Raw genomic sequence first — 21,635 nt, forward strand, 5'->3', positions numbered from 1 at the left:
TGGAGACAGAAGTCACTTTCGACCAAAATTAGTACCCAAGTCAATGCCTGCGCCACACCTACGCACAAACAGGGAAGGGAGAGCAAGTTAGGTCTCCATTATAGAATGGGAGTGCTTTTAATGAAGTTATCACATATTCTTAAAACCTTATTCTGTACAATGTTTAATTTATTAAGGTGCGTTTTAGCATCACTTGTATAACATATATATATATATAATATATAGAAAGCTAGTATAATCTATACGGTTTCTAATAAGCAAAATGTAAAGTTTACGCAGATGTACTGGATGAACCCCCATGAGTTTCCTGCAAGCATCTTTAGAATGTTCAATAATTTGTAACTTTTTTTTTACATATTTCATTTATGTGTGTACCCCATCTTAAAGATGAATCCATCCACTTACCTATATAGATATTTAACTTTATTCAACATTTTTTATTTTACATTTATTAATCTATAAACACACATTTGGAAAATGAGAGAGAGAGATTTACTTGTTCTTTTTGTAAAATATTTATTAAACAAAAACATAAATAAAAATAAAAGTTTTCAATAAAAATAAAACAAACGAAATTGTAAGACCTAAACTTATATTTTTTTATGACAGTGAAAACAACAACACCTTAGAACGACAAACAAGCTGACAGTTCATCTAATGGAAAGTGGTAACTATCGCCTAGCAATAATATTGACGCCTAAAAATTCGTCAGCGCTTGTAGAAGTATGCTAGATGGTTAAGGGTTAACAATTAGCACTAAGTTACTAATTGATCGAGCAAGGATTGTTATTATTAATTTCGTACTGGTAACACTGGATGGTGCATTCAATTTGGCCAACCGAATCGTCTTAGCTATCCAATTTAGCCATCAAAAGAAAAAATAAACAATTTGATTGGACTCTTCCCGAAAAAAAAGGCGGGAAACTCGAATAAGAACAAGCGGGTTTTTTAATTTTTTTTTATTAATTTATTAAAACTATCTCTATCAATTCTTATTATTGAATAAAATATTATATTTTCACTAAATTCAGCGACAATAATATAATTAGCATTCATGGGGAAGCGCAGTTGTAGAAAAAGGAAAAAAAAAAGATGACGATTCAGGTGATGTAGACCATGAACCTTGTAATGACAAGGATATATATTCGGAAGATACTTCTACTGACTCAGAATCTGAAATTGATAAGGCCGATAAGTATAAACCTTACTACGTCACAGATTATATTAGAAGATATCGAGGAATCCCCTGGGACAGAATTTGTTGTCTTTGTAGAATCCTCAGATAGTCAGAAAACCATTGGATCCAGAGACTTGCTCTCACTCTCCTCCTGTTTAAAACGATTTAATAAAGGGGTAACTTATCTTAGATCTATAAATAAATTCAAAATCGGAGTATACTTTCAAAAGCCAGACTTAGCCAATGCTTTTTTAAATAATAAAACTTTTTTAAATGACTACCATTTTAAGGCCAGTATTCCTGCTTCTTCAACAGAAGTTACAGGCGTTATTAGAAATGTACCTACAAATATATCTAATAAAAAAATATATACTATGATATCGAGTTCTAAGAAAATTATTGCTATTAAAAGAATTTTAAGAAAAAATACCTTGACTCATGGATATGTGTTACAGCCAACTCTAACCGTGACAATTACTTTTGCTGCATCTGTATTACCTGAATATCTGGATATTGGAGGTTGGCGCCACAATGTCACTCCATATATACCACCAGTTAAACAATGCTACCGGTGCTTGAGGTATGGACATTTAGCTAAATTCTGTAAGAATTCTGAGCGTTGCAGCATCTGCAAAGGTGAGCATAATTATAAAACTTGTACAACTGGAATGGAAAACGCTATTTGTGTACACTGCAATGGAAATCACACAAGTGTATCACCGCAATGCCCTGTTAAACAAAAGAAAATTGCTGAAAATAGATCTAAATTCAGACCTGCTTCTTTTGGAGATATACTTAGCACTGAAATATTTCCTAAACTGGGTAACAAACCTAAAAAAAATGTAGACCTAATTTCAATTCTAAATTCTGATAACAAGAGTTTATCACTTTTAATAGAAAGCATAATCAAACTTATTTCACTACATAACACAAAGAACACATCTATTAACACTAAAAGTGTTTTGAATGTGTTATATGATACTTTTGGTAATACACCTATTTCACAAAATTCAATCGAGACCAATTAACTATCATACAGTGGAACGCTCAGAGCCTACTGAGCAATCGACATATTTTTACACAATTTTTAAATGAACATCATATTCACATTGCTCTCATCTCAGAAACTTGGCTAAAACCACATTACAAATTAAAAATTAAAGATTATTGTATAGAACGAAATGATTGTGGTAATAACCACAATGGAGTAGCGATTATTATACATAATAGTATTAGATATAAAAAACTTCACTCTTTTTTCGACAATTCTTTGCAAACTATAGCTATTAGTATTGAAGTTAATAATTCTTGGTATTCAGTTGCCAGTATTTACTGTCCTACCAATAGTACACCTAGTTTTACTAAAGCCAAATTTAAGTTCTTTTTGGAGTCTCTTCCTAAACCCACTATCATATCTGGAGATTTAAATGCACATCACACTATGTGGGGTTGTACCTCCACTAATACAAGAGGTAAAGACATTCTTGATTGTTTAGATGAATGTAATTTGGTACTATTAAATGATAAGCAAGTTACTACTGTTGGCTCTCATATTTGGAGACCCAATGGCCTTGATTTAACTATGGTATCCCCATCCATATCATTAAAATGCGAGTGGTCGGTTCATGATGATCCGTTAGGAAGTTATCACCTGCCGACTTTTACTAAAATAAACACAAAGAACTCTTCATCAACTACGTCAGGTGAACAACATGCTCCTATAGATGAAGTTAATAAACTTTTGTTAAATCGTATAAACCTACGTCTCGTTAATTGGGATCTTTATTCTGAAACTGTTAATCAATTACTTTTGGATTTCGAGTATGATGTCAATGAACCCTTAAACAATTACAATAGGTTCTGTAAAATTATTTTGACAGCTGTGGAACGTTCCGTTCCACGTAGGAACTTATCAAATAGCGGTGCAAATACTTCAAAGAGGCACAAACATATTGCAGTACCTTGGTGGAATAACAGGTGTGCGACAGCTGTCAATGATAGTAAAGCGGCTTACCTTAGGTTTAAACAAAATCCAACTCTCGATAATTACATAAATTTTAAAAGAGTTCAAGCTGTTAAAAAGTTAGTAATTAAGCAAGTAAGACAACAGGGGTGGCAGGAATTTTGTTCCAAATTTAATAGATTAACACCAATTTCCACTGTTTGGCAAAATATGAGAAAACTAAATTCAAAACATCGTCAAAATCATTTTAAAGATATATCATGGGTCAATGATTTTTTACGCAAATATACTCCTGATTTTGTACACTCACCTTTTGATGACAAACAGTTTAATTCTGTTAATTCATGCCCAAAATTTCTCACTGACCCATTCTCAATTGATGAAATATCCAGTGCAGTAAAATCTAGAAAAGATACAGCTAGTGGCCTTGATCGCTTAACATACAATATGTTTCGATTGCTGAATAAAATAAACCTTACTAAACTCTTACAAATTTTTAACGATTTATGGAAGGACTGTATTATCCCACCAGAATGGAAAATGGATTGTTTGATTCCAGTAATTAAACCCGGTAAAGATCCTACAAATTTCGACTCCTATAGACCTATAACATTGACGTCCTGTGCAGGCAAATTATTCGAACAATTAATTAAACAGCGTTTAGAGTTCTTTATTGAAAGTAATAGTATATTACCATCGAATCAATTTGGTTTTCGCCGTGGATATTCAGCGCGCGAAAGTTTAGCGAACTTCTATGTCGACCTTAGTACTGCTTTGAATAACGATGAATATGTTCTATCTGTTTTTTTAGATGTCGTAGGAGCTTTTAACAATGTAAATTTAACAGTTCTATCTTCGATTTTATCCTCATTTCTTCCAATGAAACTTATCGAATGGATTTATAATTTTCTTAGTAATAGAGAAGTGTATGTTAAAGTAAATAGTAAATTAATAGGACCTAGGTTAAGCTCTAAAGGAGTATGTCAAGGTGGTATTCTAAGCCCGCTACTATATATTTTATATATCTATAAACTTAATTCAATTTTAGGAAACAGTGTGAACAACTTGCAATTTGCCGATGATTTATTAATTTATATAAAAGGAAAGAATATTATTGATATGCAATTAGTGTTAAATGAGTCATTAAAAAGACTTGAGAAATATTTTTCTCTTCTTTCCCTCGATATTAGTTTAACCAAAAGTAAAGTAGTTGTTTTTCATCAAGTTCATAAATATGTTCCATTAATGAATATTATATATAATAATCAAACTCTTCCAACAGACTGTAGCGTTAAATTTCTGGGGGTAATTTTTCATCAAAATTTAAAATGGGATCTATACGTTGATTGCTTAGTAGATCGTGCTTTAAGAGCCACTAATATAATAAGATCTGTAATTGGTCGTAACTGGGGAGCTGATCCTAAAATTATCCTTTTACTTTACAAATCTCTTGTTAGAAGTAATTTTGATTACGCTTTCTTTTGTTATGCCTCAGAACATAAATTAGTAGAAAAACTCGAAAAAATTCAAAATATGAATTTAAGACTTATTTTAGGTGCTATGTATACTTCTCCAATTATCTCAATGCAAGTAGAATGTAATTTGCCTCCTATTCTTCTTCGTTTCGAATACCTAAAACTCAAATTTCTCTTCAAAGTTTTTTCAGTTTCCAATAACCCACTCATACTCAAATTATTAAATTGCCCCATTTCTATGTTTTTGAATAAAACTATTGTCAATGATTTGAATTTACGAGATGAATATAACATCTATAGTAGTAAGATACTTCCTTGTTATAATGGCCTTTATGAGAGTAAGTTCTGTAAGATCAAAATTGTTATACGTAAAGACATAAAAGAAAAGCACGATATGTATGAGACTTTATCAGAATTTATTGACTACAGGCAGATATATACAGATGGTTCCAAAAATGCACTTAGCACTTCAGTGGCTTTTTACGATTTGTCAAATAGATTTGGTCACGGTTATAAAATTTCAACTTTGGCTAGTATTTACACAGCAGAAGCAAAAGCTATATTTTTAGCATTAGAATACATAGAAAAACAGGTACTATATTCGAAATGGATTATAATTACAGATAGTATGAGTGTTCTTATGGCATTAAAAAATAACACATTCATTTCATCATCAAACTACTTAATTCAAGAAATTCGTAATAAATATTATCATCTCTGTACTATATATGGAAAAGATATTATCTTCATCTGGACCCCTTCACATATTGGAGTGTTTGGGAATGAACAAGTAGACACTTTGGCTAAAATTATTAATTCAAGTGCTGCTCGTGTTCAAGATTTACCCCTTTGTTACTCAGATTGTAGTATTGGAATACATAAAATCGTTACAACTAAATGGGAGGAGCATTGGACTCAAATATTACAGACTAAAGGCAAATGGTACCGCAAAATTAATTGGCGTATTGGAAAACCGTGGTTCTGCAAAGGAAAGGACACAAACAGAAAATTTTATACCAATATTTGTAGATTACGAATCGGCCACGGACATTTCAACGAACACCTGCACCGAATGGGCATGATCGCTTCCCCATCATGCACATGGTGTAACTCAAATACAGCCCAATCTCTACATCACCTTTTTTTTGATTGCTCTGAATTTGTCATTCAAAGACACATTATGTTTGACGAACTTAGGATTATCTTCAAAAAACCCGAAAATATCCCGCACTCAATCCCGATTCTCTTAAGATTTCCTTCTTGTTTCAAAGCTATTTTCACTTATATTACTACAACATTCAAGGAGCTATAAGAATACTTTTATTGAATTGCAAGACAATGATTTTTTATAATTATTTATTTTTAATTTGATAAATCCACTGGTTTAAGAAAACTCAAGAAAAGATATTTATGAAAATGTACTTACCGGATTTGACAAATGAAATATTGAAGATTATGACAATAATTGAAGCGACATTAGAAAAATAAAATTCCAGACAAATTATCTTTTTGAAGACTAGGCAGCATGGTCTCCGACCTTAGCCTGTTCCAAACGGAACAAATGTACTAAAAAAAAAAAAAAATGGACTCTTCCCTTTCTCACGATACGTATATAAATACGGTATCGATCGATTTATTTATTCTTGTGTCTAAATGCGCACAAGTTTAATTATTAGGGCAAAATGACCATTTTAACGAAACCAAGTATAATAATCAAGAAATCAGACGTAACGGAATCTCCGTTGGTTCACGATACAACTATTTGCGATGAGGTGAGTGCCTTTTTATAAAAATAATAATTTAATTTCATTGCGTTCTTTTTAGCATTTTATTCTGCACAAGTCTTTTTATGTGAAGGCAACTCATCGAGTTCTTGGTTCATAAGACAGGTTCTTATAATAAAGATCATAATTCTTAAACTCTTTAACTTGAAACCATTATTTTTCCTCAGGAGAAAGTAGAAGTACATGCTCCACCGGCCTACTGGGCGCAGAAGAAACGTTCTACTGGAGGCCTGCTATGCATGTCCATCATCGCACTGATGATGGCCGTCACCGGCATCGTCAGTGGGCTTCTGCTGTACCGCCAGTACCTGCGCAGCAACGCTGTCCACCGTTTCCACGTATTTTGCTCCATACCAATGGAACCCAAGCCGGTGGGTGTATTTTTTAATTATGTTCTTTAAAAAATGTTAATACTCCACTATAGACAACTTAGTTCCACTTGTACACCTTTTTCAGTTTGATGATAAAACATTATTTATATATTTGTTGCAAAATCCACAGCTTTTAAAAACTATAATATTTTTTAGTAGTTTATTATTATGTTTTTTATTAGTATGTTTTAGTATTTTTTAGTGTTATTTTGTAGTATTTATTATGGATTTACAATCTAAATCTATATACTTATTTTATTTCCAAAATAACTATCAGGGAGTGATTAGTGATTGATACTGATGCTAAAAATGCAATCAGTAAAATTTTTGTCTGTCTGTCTGTATGTTCGTTATAGAAACAAAAACTACTCGACGGATTTTAACAAAACTTGGTATAATTATTCTTCATACTCCTGGGCAGGTTATATAGTATACTTTTCATCACGCTACGATCAATAGGAGCAGAGTAGTGAAGAGAAATGTTGGGAAAATGGTAGAAGTTACTCCATTTTTAAGCTTCCGTTGCATGTGCAGATTTAACGGCTACTTTTTAAAATGTAAAAATCTCTACCCGTGCGATGCTGGGACGGGCCGCTAGTATTTAATATATTAAGCAGTTAAGTATTTACAATGCTCAAGTTATATTAAGTAAAGGGTATGAATAGATACCCTGAAGTAACCTAAGTTAATTTTTCACTTTTATCTTCCATTCATACCCTTAATATTTATCTATGTTTAACACAGTTGACTTGGTGGGGAAAGGGATTGTTAGTAATGGAGACTGAGAATCCCATTGCTAGCAATATACTCAACCAGGTCGACCTCCTCGCGGTTCCCCTTGGAAACTACCATGGTTAATTCCTTATGAATTCATCATGATGGGCTAACTGGCCTGTTTTCATTCTCATTTATCACCCTTCACTGGTGCTCCGTCAGTGTATCCCATTAGCACAGGCAGAGTTACCATACCATTTTCACCCATCAAAAAAAAAACACCCTTGACTTTTTTACCATCTACTTTATGGTAAATAGTGAATGTGTCATGTATGTTACACACATACATCTGGTTTATACCTGTCTACTTTAGTTAAATTTCTTTTTTTTTAAATGGATGATAATGGATTGATAATCCCATCTTCGCTAATGGTGGACACTGACGGTGCACTAGTGAGGGAATCTAGGTGAGACTGAAAAAACAGGTCTGTTAGCCCATCGTGATGAATACACCTGGAATTGAGCACAATCTTTTCCAGGGGGTACCACAAGGGTCAACTAACAAGTCAAGGGTCAAGAGGTCAACCTGGCAGAGCATCTTGCTAGTAATGGGAATGATAGTTCACATTACTACCAATTCTTTCCCCCATTTCAGTTATATTACAGCTGTTTCGAATATGTTAGTAGTAAAGTGTTGTGGTTGTATTAGTCATTTATTTTGTCATTGGCATACTAATATAGTACAGGAAAAATATTAAAATTGTAGTAAACATAAAAGGAAAATAATATATATATATTTACATTATTACATGTATCACATTTCCTTATTTAGAAATAATAGAATTTTCATCGTGCCTCCGATCAAACTGTTTATAATTACTCCTCTCCATCCAAAGGTTGTCTGGAAGAGATCGCTTTTAGCGATAAGGTCGCCTATTGTTTTCTCACTGTGATTATTTCTTGTAATTGTTTATATCTAGTATAAGTTTACTATTGTAATCTTTTGGAGGAAACAATAGAGTATCTATCTATCTATATTTTTATTTGTTTTATGGGTATATATGTTCTTAGTAAGTATTTGTATTCGAAAGCTATGACTATTTTGAAATATATATTTTGCTATTTTGTTTAGAAAATGCCACCTTTTCACCTTTTTCTTTTATAATACTTAGAATGACAAACAAGCTTAAAGCCCACCTGATTGGAAGTGATATTCGTCGCTTATAGACATAAACCTGTCGACATAAAGCTGTCTAGGTGTCGGCATAGAATGGGCCACCCCTTCCTTTCCCGTGGGTGTCGTAAGAGGCGACTAAAGGAGAGCGAGGTATGGGTAGTAGCGTCCCTCTAAAAACATAACTAAAAGTCTAACTGCGGTTGCCAACCCGCCTGCCAAGCATGACAACGACTGGCAAAACTCCCCTTCTGGGGAGGGCTCATGTTCAGCAGTAGACACTTAATAGCTGATGATGATGATGATGATAGAAACATAAGCACAACAGAAACATGATTGGAGTAGAGGTATTCAAGCAGATAGTTTTTATAGTTTCTTCCTTAGATTCAACTTTTAGCCAACTAATTGCCAAATTGGCTGACTCGTTTTTTTTATTAGTATTCTATATACTTATGCATAAAATATATTTTGGCGTGATATTTAATAAATAAAATGAATATTTACGCATTAAAAAGATGCAGAGATTATAAGACAAAATAAATATAAAAGTTATAAAGGAATCACTCGTAACGTATTTATCACGCAAAATTGTATGAAAAAGTTGATCCGTTTTTCTCAAAGCATTTCTATGGAGACAATCTTATTTATATAATCTAAGGCCTCTTTTTATTTTGTCTAATAAATATTTGAACATTTTGTCCGCAGGAGGCGCAGCTGCGTTGGCACACGGGGCCGGACGCGGACGTGCAAGTGTTCGCGACGGCGGGCGCGGGCGAGGGCGGGGACGAAGTGGATGAACTGCTGGAGCGGCTCGAGATCGACGACGACTTCGAGCGTATCCTCGTCATCGATAACGGCCGCAACGTGGAGTTCATTCACAACTTTAACATCAACATGACTGGTGAGCATCGTTGGTTTATTTAAGTATGGTTTAAATTATTGATTTGTATTTATCTATAGTTTTTTTTTTTTTATACAACTTAGAATGGTAAACAAGCTGACAGTCCACCTGATGAAAAGTGGTAACCGTCGCCTATAGACATGAGCAGTACTATGCATATAACAGAGTATACTGTTTCGCCCATGATACCCCCCGTGCGTTGCCATTCCTGAGGACTCGGGTGTTATTCCTCTGTACCCAGTAAATTCACGCCATATGCCACCCTTCAAAGCCGAAACACAGCCATGCAAACAACTGTTTCACGGTTGAAACACGAATGGGACAGAGGTATCCAAGCAATCGACTTTTGTATAAAGTCTCCCTCTGGTATAGTGATTATTAATCTTAACTTAAAATATTATTTTTAACAATAACAATCGGTTAAGATTGTTCAAAATAATATATTATTACTTGCCGAATTATTAATTAACCTTCCGCCAACCGTATAGGACAAGATTCCGGCATACACAGACCATCAGTGTATGCAGGCCGAAGAACCCAGTGACCCGGAGGTCGTCGCCTCCGGAGTAGAAGCCGGGGTAGTGGGGTACACCCCGAGGCCCCTACCTCGCCCGCCCACACATCATCCGGCGGGCAAGAGATGTCCATGTTGTTGTTAGATGCTAGATCAGGTTCAGGGAGTCACGAGTCATTTACAGTCTATCGATTACGTGTATCAGCGTACGGGGTCCGGGCCAACTGTTAATGCTCTGTAAGTGGTTTGCACTGGATAAGACGCGCCGGTGATCTCGCAGGCATCGTGGACAAGGAGCGGTGCTTCTTCATGCCGCTGGAGGCGTCGCTGGTGCTGCCGCCGCCGCAGCTGCTGGCGGGCATCGCCGCTGGCGCTGCTGGCGCGGCGGGTGGCGGCTGGGACGTGTCGCGCGTGCGCAGCGCGCTGCAGGCGGCGCTGCCGCGCGCGGCGCCGGGCGCGGCGCTGCTGCGCGCGCTGCGCGCCGACGCGTGCCGCCACCGGCCCTCCTACATGCTGCACGCGCCCGCGCCCGCGCCCGCGCCCGCGCCCGGGGACATGCTCGGTTGGTTCACCGCTCCTATTATTATGAACCGACCTTTTTTGTGCCACGCCCCACTTGAACACTTTTAAAATTTTTAAAGCCCCCCCCATACATAATTTTTCCCGACAAAGTTTACTTGATGGCTCTAATTGCTAGTTGATATTTTGGTAACGTCAAATGAAATTTACAGTATTTTTTTAATTAACTTTTTTTTTTTGTGTAATTTAACACCGATATCAACTCGTAGCATTGCATTTAAATGGCTCGGAGCAAAAGGTTAAAATCGCTTCAAATCTTTTAATTTTTTAATTGCCCCCCCCCCCCCCTAGCTATCATATTGCCCCCCCCCCTGGGGCGTGAACTCCACGTTAGAAAACGCCAACTTAATGCGAGAGTTTTTCTGTGAAATGAGATCAACTGACGTACGCAATAAATTCGAACAAGCATACAATAAATATACACTAAGCTCTATGAAATACAAACGGGCGAGAAGGTATAGTTTCAAATAAAAATATAAACATAATATTTGTAAGTGGCGGGAGGTACTCGATATAGCGTAAACATTTGATGCGCGAGATGGTCTCGTTCGAGATGCTTAAGTGGTTAATGGATGATAATGGAATAGTAACCCCGCCTGCGCTAACGGCATACGTTGGCGGGACACCAGTGAGGGATGATAGATGAGAACGAAAAGGCAGGTCAGTTAGCCCATCGTGATGAATACACTTGAAATTCAGCACGATGATTTCCAGGGAAGACCACAGAGAAGTCGATCGGTTACAATATATTGTTATTGGACTAGTAATCCGCATTACTAACATTCTTGCCTTTCTTCCTTTCATCCTAATTCTTTTGTAAATTGTTTAAAAAAATAATAAATTACATTAAAAAGAATAGGCACTAAATTAACCTAACTTATCGGTGTTACAGTACGCAAGCGGTCGGCAGACGAGCCCCAGCACGACTACATTCAGTTCTCTGGACAACACATCCAGGAGATTCAGATCAGCAACATGGCCGAGCTGCTCAAGTACGAGCGTAGCCAGGCTTAGAGGAGCAGTGCTACTGTGGCGTACGGCATCAAGCACACATACGACACACAATACATCTAGTGTCACTAAAATTATTACATATTTGATCTTGGTAATTACAGCACACATTTGCTCTCAATGATCACAACACACATTTGCTCTCAATGGTCACAGCACACAACTGTTGCCAATGATCACAACACACGTTTGATCTCAATGGTCACAGCACACAACTGTTGCCAATGATCACAACACACGTTTGATCTCAATGGTCACAGCACACAACTGTTGCCAATGATCACAACACATGTTTGATCTCAATGGTCACAGCACACAACTGTTGCCAATGATCACAACACACGTTTGATCTCAATGGTCACAGCACACAACTGTTGCCAATGATCACAACACACGTTTGATCTCAATGGTCACAGCACACAACTGTTGCCAATGATCACAACACACGTTTGATCTCAATGGTCACAGCACACAACTGTTGCCAATGATCACAACACACGTTTGATCTCAATGGTCACAGCACACAACTGTTGCCAATGATCACAGCACACGCCTTTTTACCAATGATCAAACTAAATATTTTATGTAATCGATTAAGTGTAATGAGTGTATTGAATCAAAATGTACGATTGTGTCGTGAGGGATAAAATAAGATTGGCAATCTCAACTTTTAAAACTGTAATTCTCAACTATTAATTTTTATATCAGTTGTTATGAGACAGAAATAAGGCAATAAAACGTTGTAGTTTTATTTTAAAATTGTAGTGTTGGTTTGTATGTTTTTATTTTTTTCAATTATGGTTATGATCCAAATACATGATCTCATTTGTATTCCAAAGTATTTGTAAAAATTTTTGTTCATTTCAATTGTTTTGGAAAGGAATTCAGATTTTTAAGGTTTCCGTGGCTGTAGGATCCAAGTTTGACGATTGTTTCAGGCAGTTGTCATAGCATATCGATCATTAACTGTCTACTGCGGAATATAAGGCCTCCCCCATAAGGGGGGGGGGAGGAGTTGCCAATAATTTCCATGCTTGGCAGGTAGTTTGACAACCGCAGTTACGCTTTTAGTGATGTTTTGGTCGACGTTTCGACGGTCACTACTCCCCATCTTTTGACCATTAATTTCCTTTAGTCACTTCTTATAACATCCACTGGAGAGGAAGGGGTGGCCCATTCTATGCCCTGAAACAAGTTTGGGGCATGCTTTGGGGCAACGAAAGAAATGAACTTATCTAAAATAATTTTGAGTCTGAGTGATCTGATTTGTCTTCAGATTTTCCTAGTCTGATCTCTCTCTAAGGTATCCTAAATCGAGGATTAGATTGGTTTGAAGGTGTGGCATTTATCTGCAAAATGAGACCAAGATAATGAATTTCTTTCTAAAACTAATTGGAAATATTTGAGAACGGCCTAAAGGACGTCTTTATTTAAGTTAAATTATTGTGGAATTTAAAAATTAGACATTGGGTTTTAAAACATGGGCCAATTCTGAGACGCTATTTCATAAAATTATAAGCTTCATAAACGTAACCTGTCTTAACGTAAAATTTTAATTTGATAATTTCGCGAAATTATTATTTTATGGACCATCATAAATTAAATTTACAATAATTTAGACATAAATTTATTGGAGATTTAGTTTATATTGGTACTTAAAGATTTCGCTGTTATATTAAATTGTGATTTTAATTTTAGAGACTGTTTTAGAGTAATGAACCCATTTAGTTCACCAGTATTATTTATTTCAAAGCAGTATTATATAGCAAAATATTTATTTTTACTAATAACTATCGTGAGTCATACTCTATTGTAATTTATTTATGTTGACTTACTAAAGTTTTATATTCGGGGACTAGTTTCGAATTCAACAGGAGCCCTTATTCATAAGCATGGTTCATGGCTGTGTCCCGAGCAGCTGTGAGTACGAGTAAAGTTGACATAAATAATTAGATTTTTTTTTTATTAATAACGTATAAAAAAATTGTCGTGGTTTGAAAAAGTTTATGCACTTAGATTTACATGTATCATTCCTAAATATGTTAGCGGTACGGTACGAAGATTTTAAAGTATTTTATATATAATGTGATGCATGTTTTATGTCTTAGCATTAATGCACACTGCGAATTTTTTAGTCTACATGGAAACTGTATAGGTTCATACATTTAATATACTACTAGTACAGTAAATACTTCATACATATGATCTCCCATCCCTAATTCGCATAAACAAATAGTGTGGTACAAAATTCGCAGTGTGTTCTGAAATCTGTCAATAGTCTGTCAAACGTCAAAAAGGTCTTCGTACCGTTTTCTAATTATACGGCTGTGTTTTTAATTTTTATTATTATTTCCGTATTTTATAATTACTAATATCCATTTAAAAGAAAACATTGTATGTTATCCTGTATTCTTACGCATCCAAACGTAACTTCATATAGAATAATTTATATATTTTTGAATATTACTATCTTTTAATGTAATCTGCCAAGAATGTGACATGTACTCATATGAAGTTTTGTAGGAAAGTAGGTTATAATAATGGATTGGTGATTAAATACACATTTACACTGTTTATCTCTTTTATATAACTTTATTCTAGTGGTGGTTTGAAACTGGTAAAATAAGGAACTTGTATATATATGTATAACATATGAAATGTTCCTGTTCCAGTTTGACAACAGTTGTATTGGCCTGTTCTAAAATATAACAGTACTAAAATAGCAGTTATTTTGAAATAATAACAATTCCAAAATAACAGTTATTCCAAAATAACAACAATTCCAAAATAACAGTTATTCCAAAATAGCAACAATTCAAAAATAACAGTTATTCTAAAATAACTACAATTCCAAAATAACAGTTATTCTAAAATAGCAATAACTCCAAACTCCAACAGATCGGTTTGGAACAGTTGTTACGATTTCAATGAAACCGGTTCGAATTGTCATTTTTGAAACCTGTTGTGTTTGACTGTTGGCTCGCCTCAGTTTGATTCCTCAACATTCGTCATCTTCTAAAATGTCATGATGCTTCACAGTTCTTCGTACCACTGATTTGGCTTTACCACTTCTTCAATTTGGCCAATATACCCTCGATGGGTACGCCCTCTGTCGATTTGTCCAATCACTTACATAGATCTAAATGTGTAGTCCTCAGTGGTAATATCGTGGATGCCTGGTACTATAACCCAACGCCACTTTAGCGTTTAATTATGTCTATATAAAATATATTAAAGTCCAATTTGTAGTATAAGCACATGATCTATTGTCAAGTTTAGATGTTTTCACTTTATATTTTGTTATTTAAGTTGTTGTTAGTTTTTCACTAATTATTAATAATAGTGATTGTGGTACACCATTATATGCATTAGATTATATTGCTAAAATATTTTAAATTATAACAAGTTATTTATATAGAATACTATAGCAAATATCAATGTCTCCTTAAAGTAAGATTTATTTCTAATTATCTGTTTGAATCATCATTTTAAATATAACGTAAATGTGTTTTTAAATATGATATTCGCTAACACATAATGAAAAACAGTCATTTAGTGATGTATCTCAATTCACAGTCTATATCAAAATATTTGACATGAATATTATTGGTCTAGTGCCATTACAATGCATTTATTTCTCTTAACTTGTACCTGTGTCATACATGTCACAAAGTCATGTTCACTTTTTAAAATATTTGTCACTTGTAAATTGTATACTTTAGGTGTTGTCGTTTTCCTACCATTTTCTACTATTAAAAATCAAGCGTATTCGTCTATTTTTCTACTATGTTGCCAAATATTACAGAACACTAGACAATTTGGTTAACTAATTGCCTACGAAATTTTCTGACATCAACAATCTGTCACTATTTATGTGAGCCGAACGTAATTGCCCGTTTTTTATTAGTAGAAAATGGTAGTAATGAAATATGACAAGTGTTAGGAGATGCGCTGTAGTGACCGCTATGAATACAATTATTATGTTTAGACGTAATGCAATTAATTCACAATCTAATTTGATCGCTAATCACCTAAAAATTTAGCTTCATAAAGCCAGTATGTGTAGCTAAAATTTGGTATACTGCTGTAGTGAGAAAGTAGCAGTGTATGAGCGTTTTAAGAATTATAAATACGCCGAATAGCTATCGATATAGCATTTATTAACAAATATTTCTGTCACGAATTTAATTATTCACGTATTGTTCGGTTTAGAAAATTTTGTGATAGATTTTCATGGTAGGTCACTTTTTCATCATAATATGAGGTAGTTTGACACGTATGTTTGATTCATAAGGACCAATACTCACCAGTGGAACTTTGTTGACAGATACCGCCTATATTATGCTGTAGTTTCCTAAGTCGATAAAAAATAAAATTAAAAAAAGAATTAATACTCGTATTTTTTTTTATAGTTGTACGTACTTGTATATTGTTTTATAGAGGTCACTAAGCGCCTGCGTATTAAATTTTAAAATAAAATATTAGTAATGGATTAAGTAGGTAATAACGCTGGCTGTTAGTTGATAATTGGCTATAAACGTATTTAGATGTTTAATCTGTTAGTTTCTATGTTCAAGATTCACGTTCCGTTTCCGAAATAAAAATGAGTGCATAATTTAAAATTCTCCATTCGGTAATTTTAAAATGGCAACACATTCATGTATTTTTTTTCTAGGCTTATTTTGTAATATTACGTAATGCCTATACCTAAATAAAATGTCGTCAAAATTGTTGTTATTTATTTATCTATTTATATTACCCTAGTCATGTGCATATTTTTCTTTTTTTTTTAAAATAGGTATTTCTTATTGAAATACTGTTTAAGGATAACGATTTTATATATTTCATGCATTTTAGAAGGGCAAACAAACTTAGAAAATGGCAGGCGTCGTATATAGACATGAACAATATACTGTGACGCTCATGGTATGTGACGCTTATGCGTTTCCGTACCTTAGGAGTACGCTCTTATCTATCTAAGCCCTGTAATCTCGCTGCTATATCCCACCCTTCAAACCAAACATTACAACCATGGAAGTATAGTTGTTTTTGTAAAACTTAAGGCAAAGGCAACTAATAGAACGATTCTAGTTTAGTTTTTTTTTGTAACACCTGGCAAATGAGCATACAGTTTTTTTTGCTGGGTGAAAATGGTATGGTAACCCCGCCTGCGCTAACGGGATACGCTGGCGAAGCACCAGTGAAGGGTGATAGATGAGAATGAAAACAGTCTAGTAAGCCCATCATGATGATCTCATCAGGAATTAACCATGATAGTTTCCAGGGGGAGCCGCGAGGAGGTCGACCTGGTTGGGTATATTGCTAACAATGGGATTCTCAGTCTCCATTACTAACAATCCCTTTCCCTCCTGAGCATACAGTTCACCTGATGGAGACTACCGCCATCTATGAACACCCGCAATATCAGAGATATTACAGGTGTACTGCCGGCCTTTTAAAAAGGAAGGTTATGATTTCGTATATGTTCGGAAATACTGGTGCTGGAAGTTTATTCCAAAGCGTATCTGTGCGTTGAAGAAAGTGCCATGAAAAAGGCAGAGTCTCTCTTCTAATAAATCTACCTGTAATGAAAAAAGAGTTAATTTACAGGGTACAGAGGAATAACACCTGAGTCCTCAGGAATGGCAACGCATGGGGGTATCATGGGCGAAACTGTATACTCTGTTATGTCCATGCTACTGCTCATGTCTATAGGCGACGGTTACCACTTTCCATCAAGTGGGCCGTCAGCTTGTGTGCCATTTTAAGTTGTATAAAAAAAAAAAAACAATGTTCTTTACCTGCCCAGTGGATAATTATATACTTTGTTTCATAAAATCAATAATCTCAGTTCTGTTACAGAGAGACGAAAGACTGCTCCGTTTTATCGGTAACCTGTCGTCGACTCAAAAAGTTTCAAGATAACATCTGCATCGCTCCGGGCTGTCGACATCGTTGATATCAAAAACTTTGTGTATGACATCACAATGGTCGGTACCACGTCGGTAATAAGGCGAAGGAAATGGGCTCCCTCCATGTCGATATACGTAGGGTGAATGTGCCAGTTTGCGACCAGTTAACGCACTTTTTATTTTTAATAATCATTTTTATACGAAATAATTGTTATTATTTAAAAATTTCATAATGTTAATAAAAAAAAACTTTATATTTCTCATGGGTTTTATATCGACGATCCCAAGCTCACAGGTTGTATGCGTATGTACGTCTAAGGCCTTATGTGTATGTCTAAGGCGAGACTGCCTCCCTTTGTAATATTCTATCGCTTGTATAACAGATTGTTCCATGGAATTTTTTGAAATTATTCTTACAGCCATCTTTTATCATCGCGCCGCTCGACATCAACAGGGAATTCACCCTTCTATGCTTATTACCTACCTAAATTCTTTCCCGCGAACGCTCAGCACTCTGCCAAAGTTTTTCCTGAAGACCTGTAGTCTAAAGGTTTTTTCAAAAAGGATATATTAAGGTTTCTTCAGGGTCTGCAATGTGCACGTGATACTCCTATTGTTGCACGAGTCCATTGGCTACAGTGACCGTTGACCATACTACACCTGTGGTTCTGGTAGATTAAAGTAGAAGGGAGTAGGGGGTCGGCAATATTCAGCTATATCTATATGCCCAACAATGAATATGGGGGGAAAGGGTATGGGTGTTACTAATGAGGTCAAATAGCCCCATTACTAGCAATATACCCTATTAGGTCGAATTCCACATGGTTCCCTCTGGTTTCCAGAGGGAACCATGTGGAATTCGATCGGAATCGTGACTATAGTTGAATTTGTCACGATGAGCTAACTGATCTGCCTTTTCATCTTTACCAATCATCCCTCACTGATGCTCCGCCTGTGTATACCAATAGCGCAGGCAGGGTTACCATTCCATTATCATCCATTAAAAAAAAATCCATTAAAAAAAACAACGAATATGGTAAATGTCTGTTATCCAATATTTAAGAACCCAATCGAAATATAGATATCCGAACGATATCGGAATGGGTAATGATTTTTTTTCCACCGTCAAAATCCAAAAAACCCGATATATAGATATTTGTTTATACAACTTAGAATGGCAAACAAGCTGACGACTCATCTGATGGAAAGTGGTAACCGTCGCCTATACACATGAGCAGTACCATGGACATAACAGAGTATACTGTTTCGCCCATGATACCACCCATGCGTTGCCATTCCTGAGGACTCAGGTGTTATTCCTCTGTACCCAGTAAATTCACGCCATATTTTTTTATTTATTTTTATTTATTTATTCTTTATTGCACAGTAAAATTTTGTACAAATGGCGAGCTTAATGCCATATGGCATTCTCTACCAGCTAACCATTGGGTAAAAACAGAAAGCGTATGAAGGGCAGATGTGGTGAAAAATATGTGACAATTATAGTTTTATATATATATATTGTGACTTATCCCACCATTCAAACTAAACACAGCCATGTAAACACAACTGCTTCACGGTTGAAACACGAATGGGACTGAGGTATCCAAGCAATCGACTTTTGTACAAAGTCTCCCACTGGTAAATAGATATTGGTGCGGTATCAACATCACCCCTGCCTAGAATGGAGTTCATTATATTTTTACTATTACTATCTGTGAATTTTATGTACGCCGTTACACCATCCTCTATTTAACAGTCTCCATAACAAATATTTTGATTAGATTACCGTTTGATATTCACCGGCCATCATTAGACAATCAATTTCGCTCGGCAAACAGCGTTCGATCCGAGAAAAGCCGCATCAACGTACCTAAATTTGCATATTTCAACAATACATGACGTAACTCGGTAGGTACATACATTATTATTAATCCGTAGTTACGACTTACGATTCCATAGCGCCCCATGTTTAATTTCTGTAGCGTTGTTTATAGTTCTAATATTGCAGACTATCGGAAGCAGTATGCAGAGTCGGATTATCCAGCGGAATGTTAAGAGCAAGAATTTTGTTCAATACATTTGCTATTTCTTATTTGTTTTTGTTTTATTTTATAAGTTGTTATTATGCGGATGACGCAGACGTTATTGGTTAGTTGATTAAATTTACATATTTTGTTTAATTCCGCTACCATTAGTATGTGTGCGACTGCCAACATTCGAAAGTTGACTGCCATTATTGTTACCAGAAGTTATACAACCTTCCGTACTAGTCTTCAATCTCCGACCGCCATTCCATCCACACATGATTTGCAACTGTTCGGAGCTTAGTATTACCCGTTCGGCGATCAAACTGTATTATATTATTTTTATATGAAATAATATATAGCAATACATCCCCCTATATTCATAAAAATGTCAAATCAGTCAGAAACCTATTGAAGTTTTTGTCTCTTTTTTTTACACTAAATTCCCATCACGAAAGAAAGTGACAAAACAGTGTTAAAATAGGCTCGTAGATAGTAGTAGTTTTTATGAATTAGGCGATTTACATTTAGGTTAAGAATATTCAAATTTTTTTACATACCTGTTTCATAAGAAAAAAATGGATCATTTAAAAGAACGTTTGTTATTTATATTACACTCTATATAACTACAATCAATGTAAAATTAATTAATTAAAGGGATACCGCTCCGCTTTCAACCCCATATAATTCTCCCACATCCATGGGTATTCCCGAAATTCCTCGGTGTATGTTTACGTCACATCAAGTTTGTAGGCTTTCCGGAGATTTTGGGATTACTTCACGAGTGTAACGTACGTATGTATAAGTATAATATTTAACTCGAATCGGTTATGGAGTTACTATCTGATAAGACTTGACATATTTATATTAATTTTAGATACTTTCATACGATTTTATATGTCTAATAATCTTATTAATATTTGTATTATAAAATACTCGTAAATGTAAATTTCGTGAGACGTTTGGAAGTTTGTTATTCGATCACGCTTGAATTGCTGAAGGGGCTTGAATGTTTGCTGCATAGATGGACCGTAATCGGAATTTGTGTGTTACTAAATTGTTGTTCTACCCTCAAAAAAAAGTATAACATTGTTCATTATACGATTTGGGATTCTGTAATTGGTTAATGAAGGGGGAAAATTTCATTATTATTATTTATTTTAATTTTATTTATTTTATTTCAATAGGTACACATTGCAGAGAATTAACAATGTTACATTAATTTCTACAGTACAGTAATATTTTGTTCAAGCTAACTCTCCAAAAATATGCATACATAGCATATAAACATACAGCTAAACAAGTATGTAAACATAATATAATTTATACAACAAAAAATGATTTAATTCACACATTAACAACTATAAAGGTAAATATTAATTTAATATATAAAATTCTCGTGTCGCGGTGTTTGTTACCAAACTCCTCCGAAACAGTATAACCGATTTTTATGAAATTTTGTGTGCATGCCGGGTAGGTCTGAGAATCGGCCAACATCTATTTTTCATACCTCTCAATGATAAGGGTGACCCACTCCTAAATTTTTTTTTTTATTTTACTGACAAAAATTTTTATTTTTATTTTATTATGATTTAGCATTGAAAAATACATACAAAGTCAAATTTTCACGCTTTTACGATCAATCCCTGTTTTTTAACGCGATTTTTATATACCGCAATAGGGTTGTAAGATGGTAATCGAATATAATAATTTTAGTAGGATAAATTTTCATGTATAGTTATCGAAATAATGTATCATATATGGTAAAACAACGTTTGCCGAGTCAGCTAGTTATTCTATATAATAAACTATTGATTCCAGATATAACAATATAATAAAATTAAAATAAAATATCGAAACTGATACTTTTTAATTCAATTTAGCTAATAATGGTGTAATGAGGCAGTCATTACGTATGTCGTTAGGATTATTGGTAGATATTATTTTTTAGCTAAGTTAAAATATATTTTTTAGCAATTGGAAAGCGGTAATCGTTGTACAATGCAGAATACACTAATGCCTATATTAACCCT

General features: G+C 34.8%; 1 protein-coding gene and 1 long non-coding RNA gene across 2 annotated transcripts; one reads left to right on the forward strand and one right to left on the reverse strand.

The window, feature by feature from the left end:
• Positions 1-806: 806 nt before the first annotated feature.
• Positions 807-16,391, forward strand: LOC113513845 (uncharacterized). The gene is made up of 6 exons (XM_052902579.1): positions 807-894; positions 6,199-6,387; positions 6,567-6,770; positions 9,364-9,559; positions 10,354-10,635; positions 11,545-16,391. The coding sequence occupies exons 2-6, from the start codon at positions 6,298-6,300 to the stop codon at positions 11,664-11,666; spliced, it is 894 nt and encodes a 297-aa protein (XP_052758539.1). The 5' UTR covers positions 807-894; positions 6,199-6,297; the 3' UTR covers positions 11,667-16,391.
• On the reverse strand, positions 1,573-3,951 carry LOC128202389 (uncharacterized). Its single transcript, XR_008253749.1, has 2 exons — positions 2,941-3,951; positions 1,573-1,805 (listed from the first exon to the last, which is right to left on the reverse strand). It is a non-coding gene; the product is annotated as an uncharacterized LOC128202389 (long non-coding RNA).
• Positions 16,392-21,635: the final 5,244 nt, after the last annotated feature.

The sequence above is a fragment of the Galleria mellonella genome, unplaced genomic scaffold (assembly GCF_026898425.1).
Source record: "Galleria mellonella isolate WM207_F2 unplaced genomic scaffold, CSIRO_AGI_GalMel_v1 utg93, whole genome shotgun sequence".
Taxonomy (NCBI): domain Eukaryota; kingdom Metazoa; phylum Arthropoda; class Insecta; order Lepidoptera; family Pyralidae; genus Galleria; species Galleria mellonella.

Bases quoted from the DNA above. Each gene is read 5' to 3' on its own strand.
- LOC113513845 (XM_052902579.1), top strand. From the start codon at position 6,298: ATGACCATTTTAACGAAACCAAGTATAATAATCAAGAAATCAGACGTA. The intron at 6,771-9,363 runs GTGGGTGTATTT...TTTTGTCCGCAG, and splicing joins TACCAATGGAACCCAAGCCG to GAGGCGCAGCTGCGTTGGCA. The intron at 10,636-11,544 runs GTTGGTTCACCG...TCGGTGTTACAG, and splicing joins CGCGCCCGGGGACATGCTCG to TACGCAAGCGGTCGGCAGAC.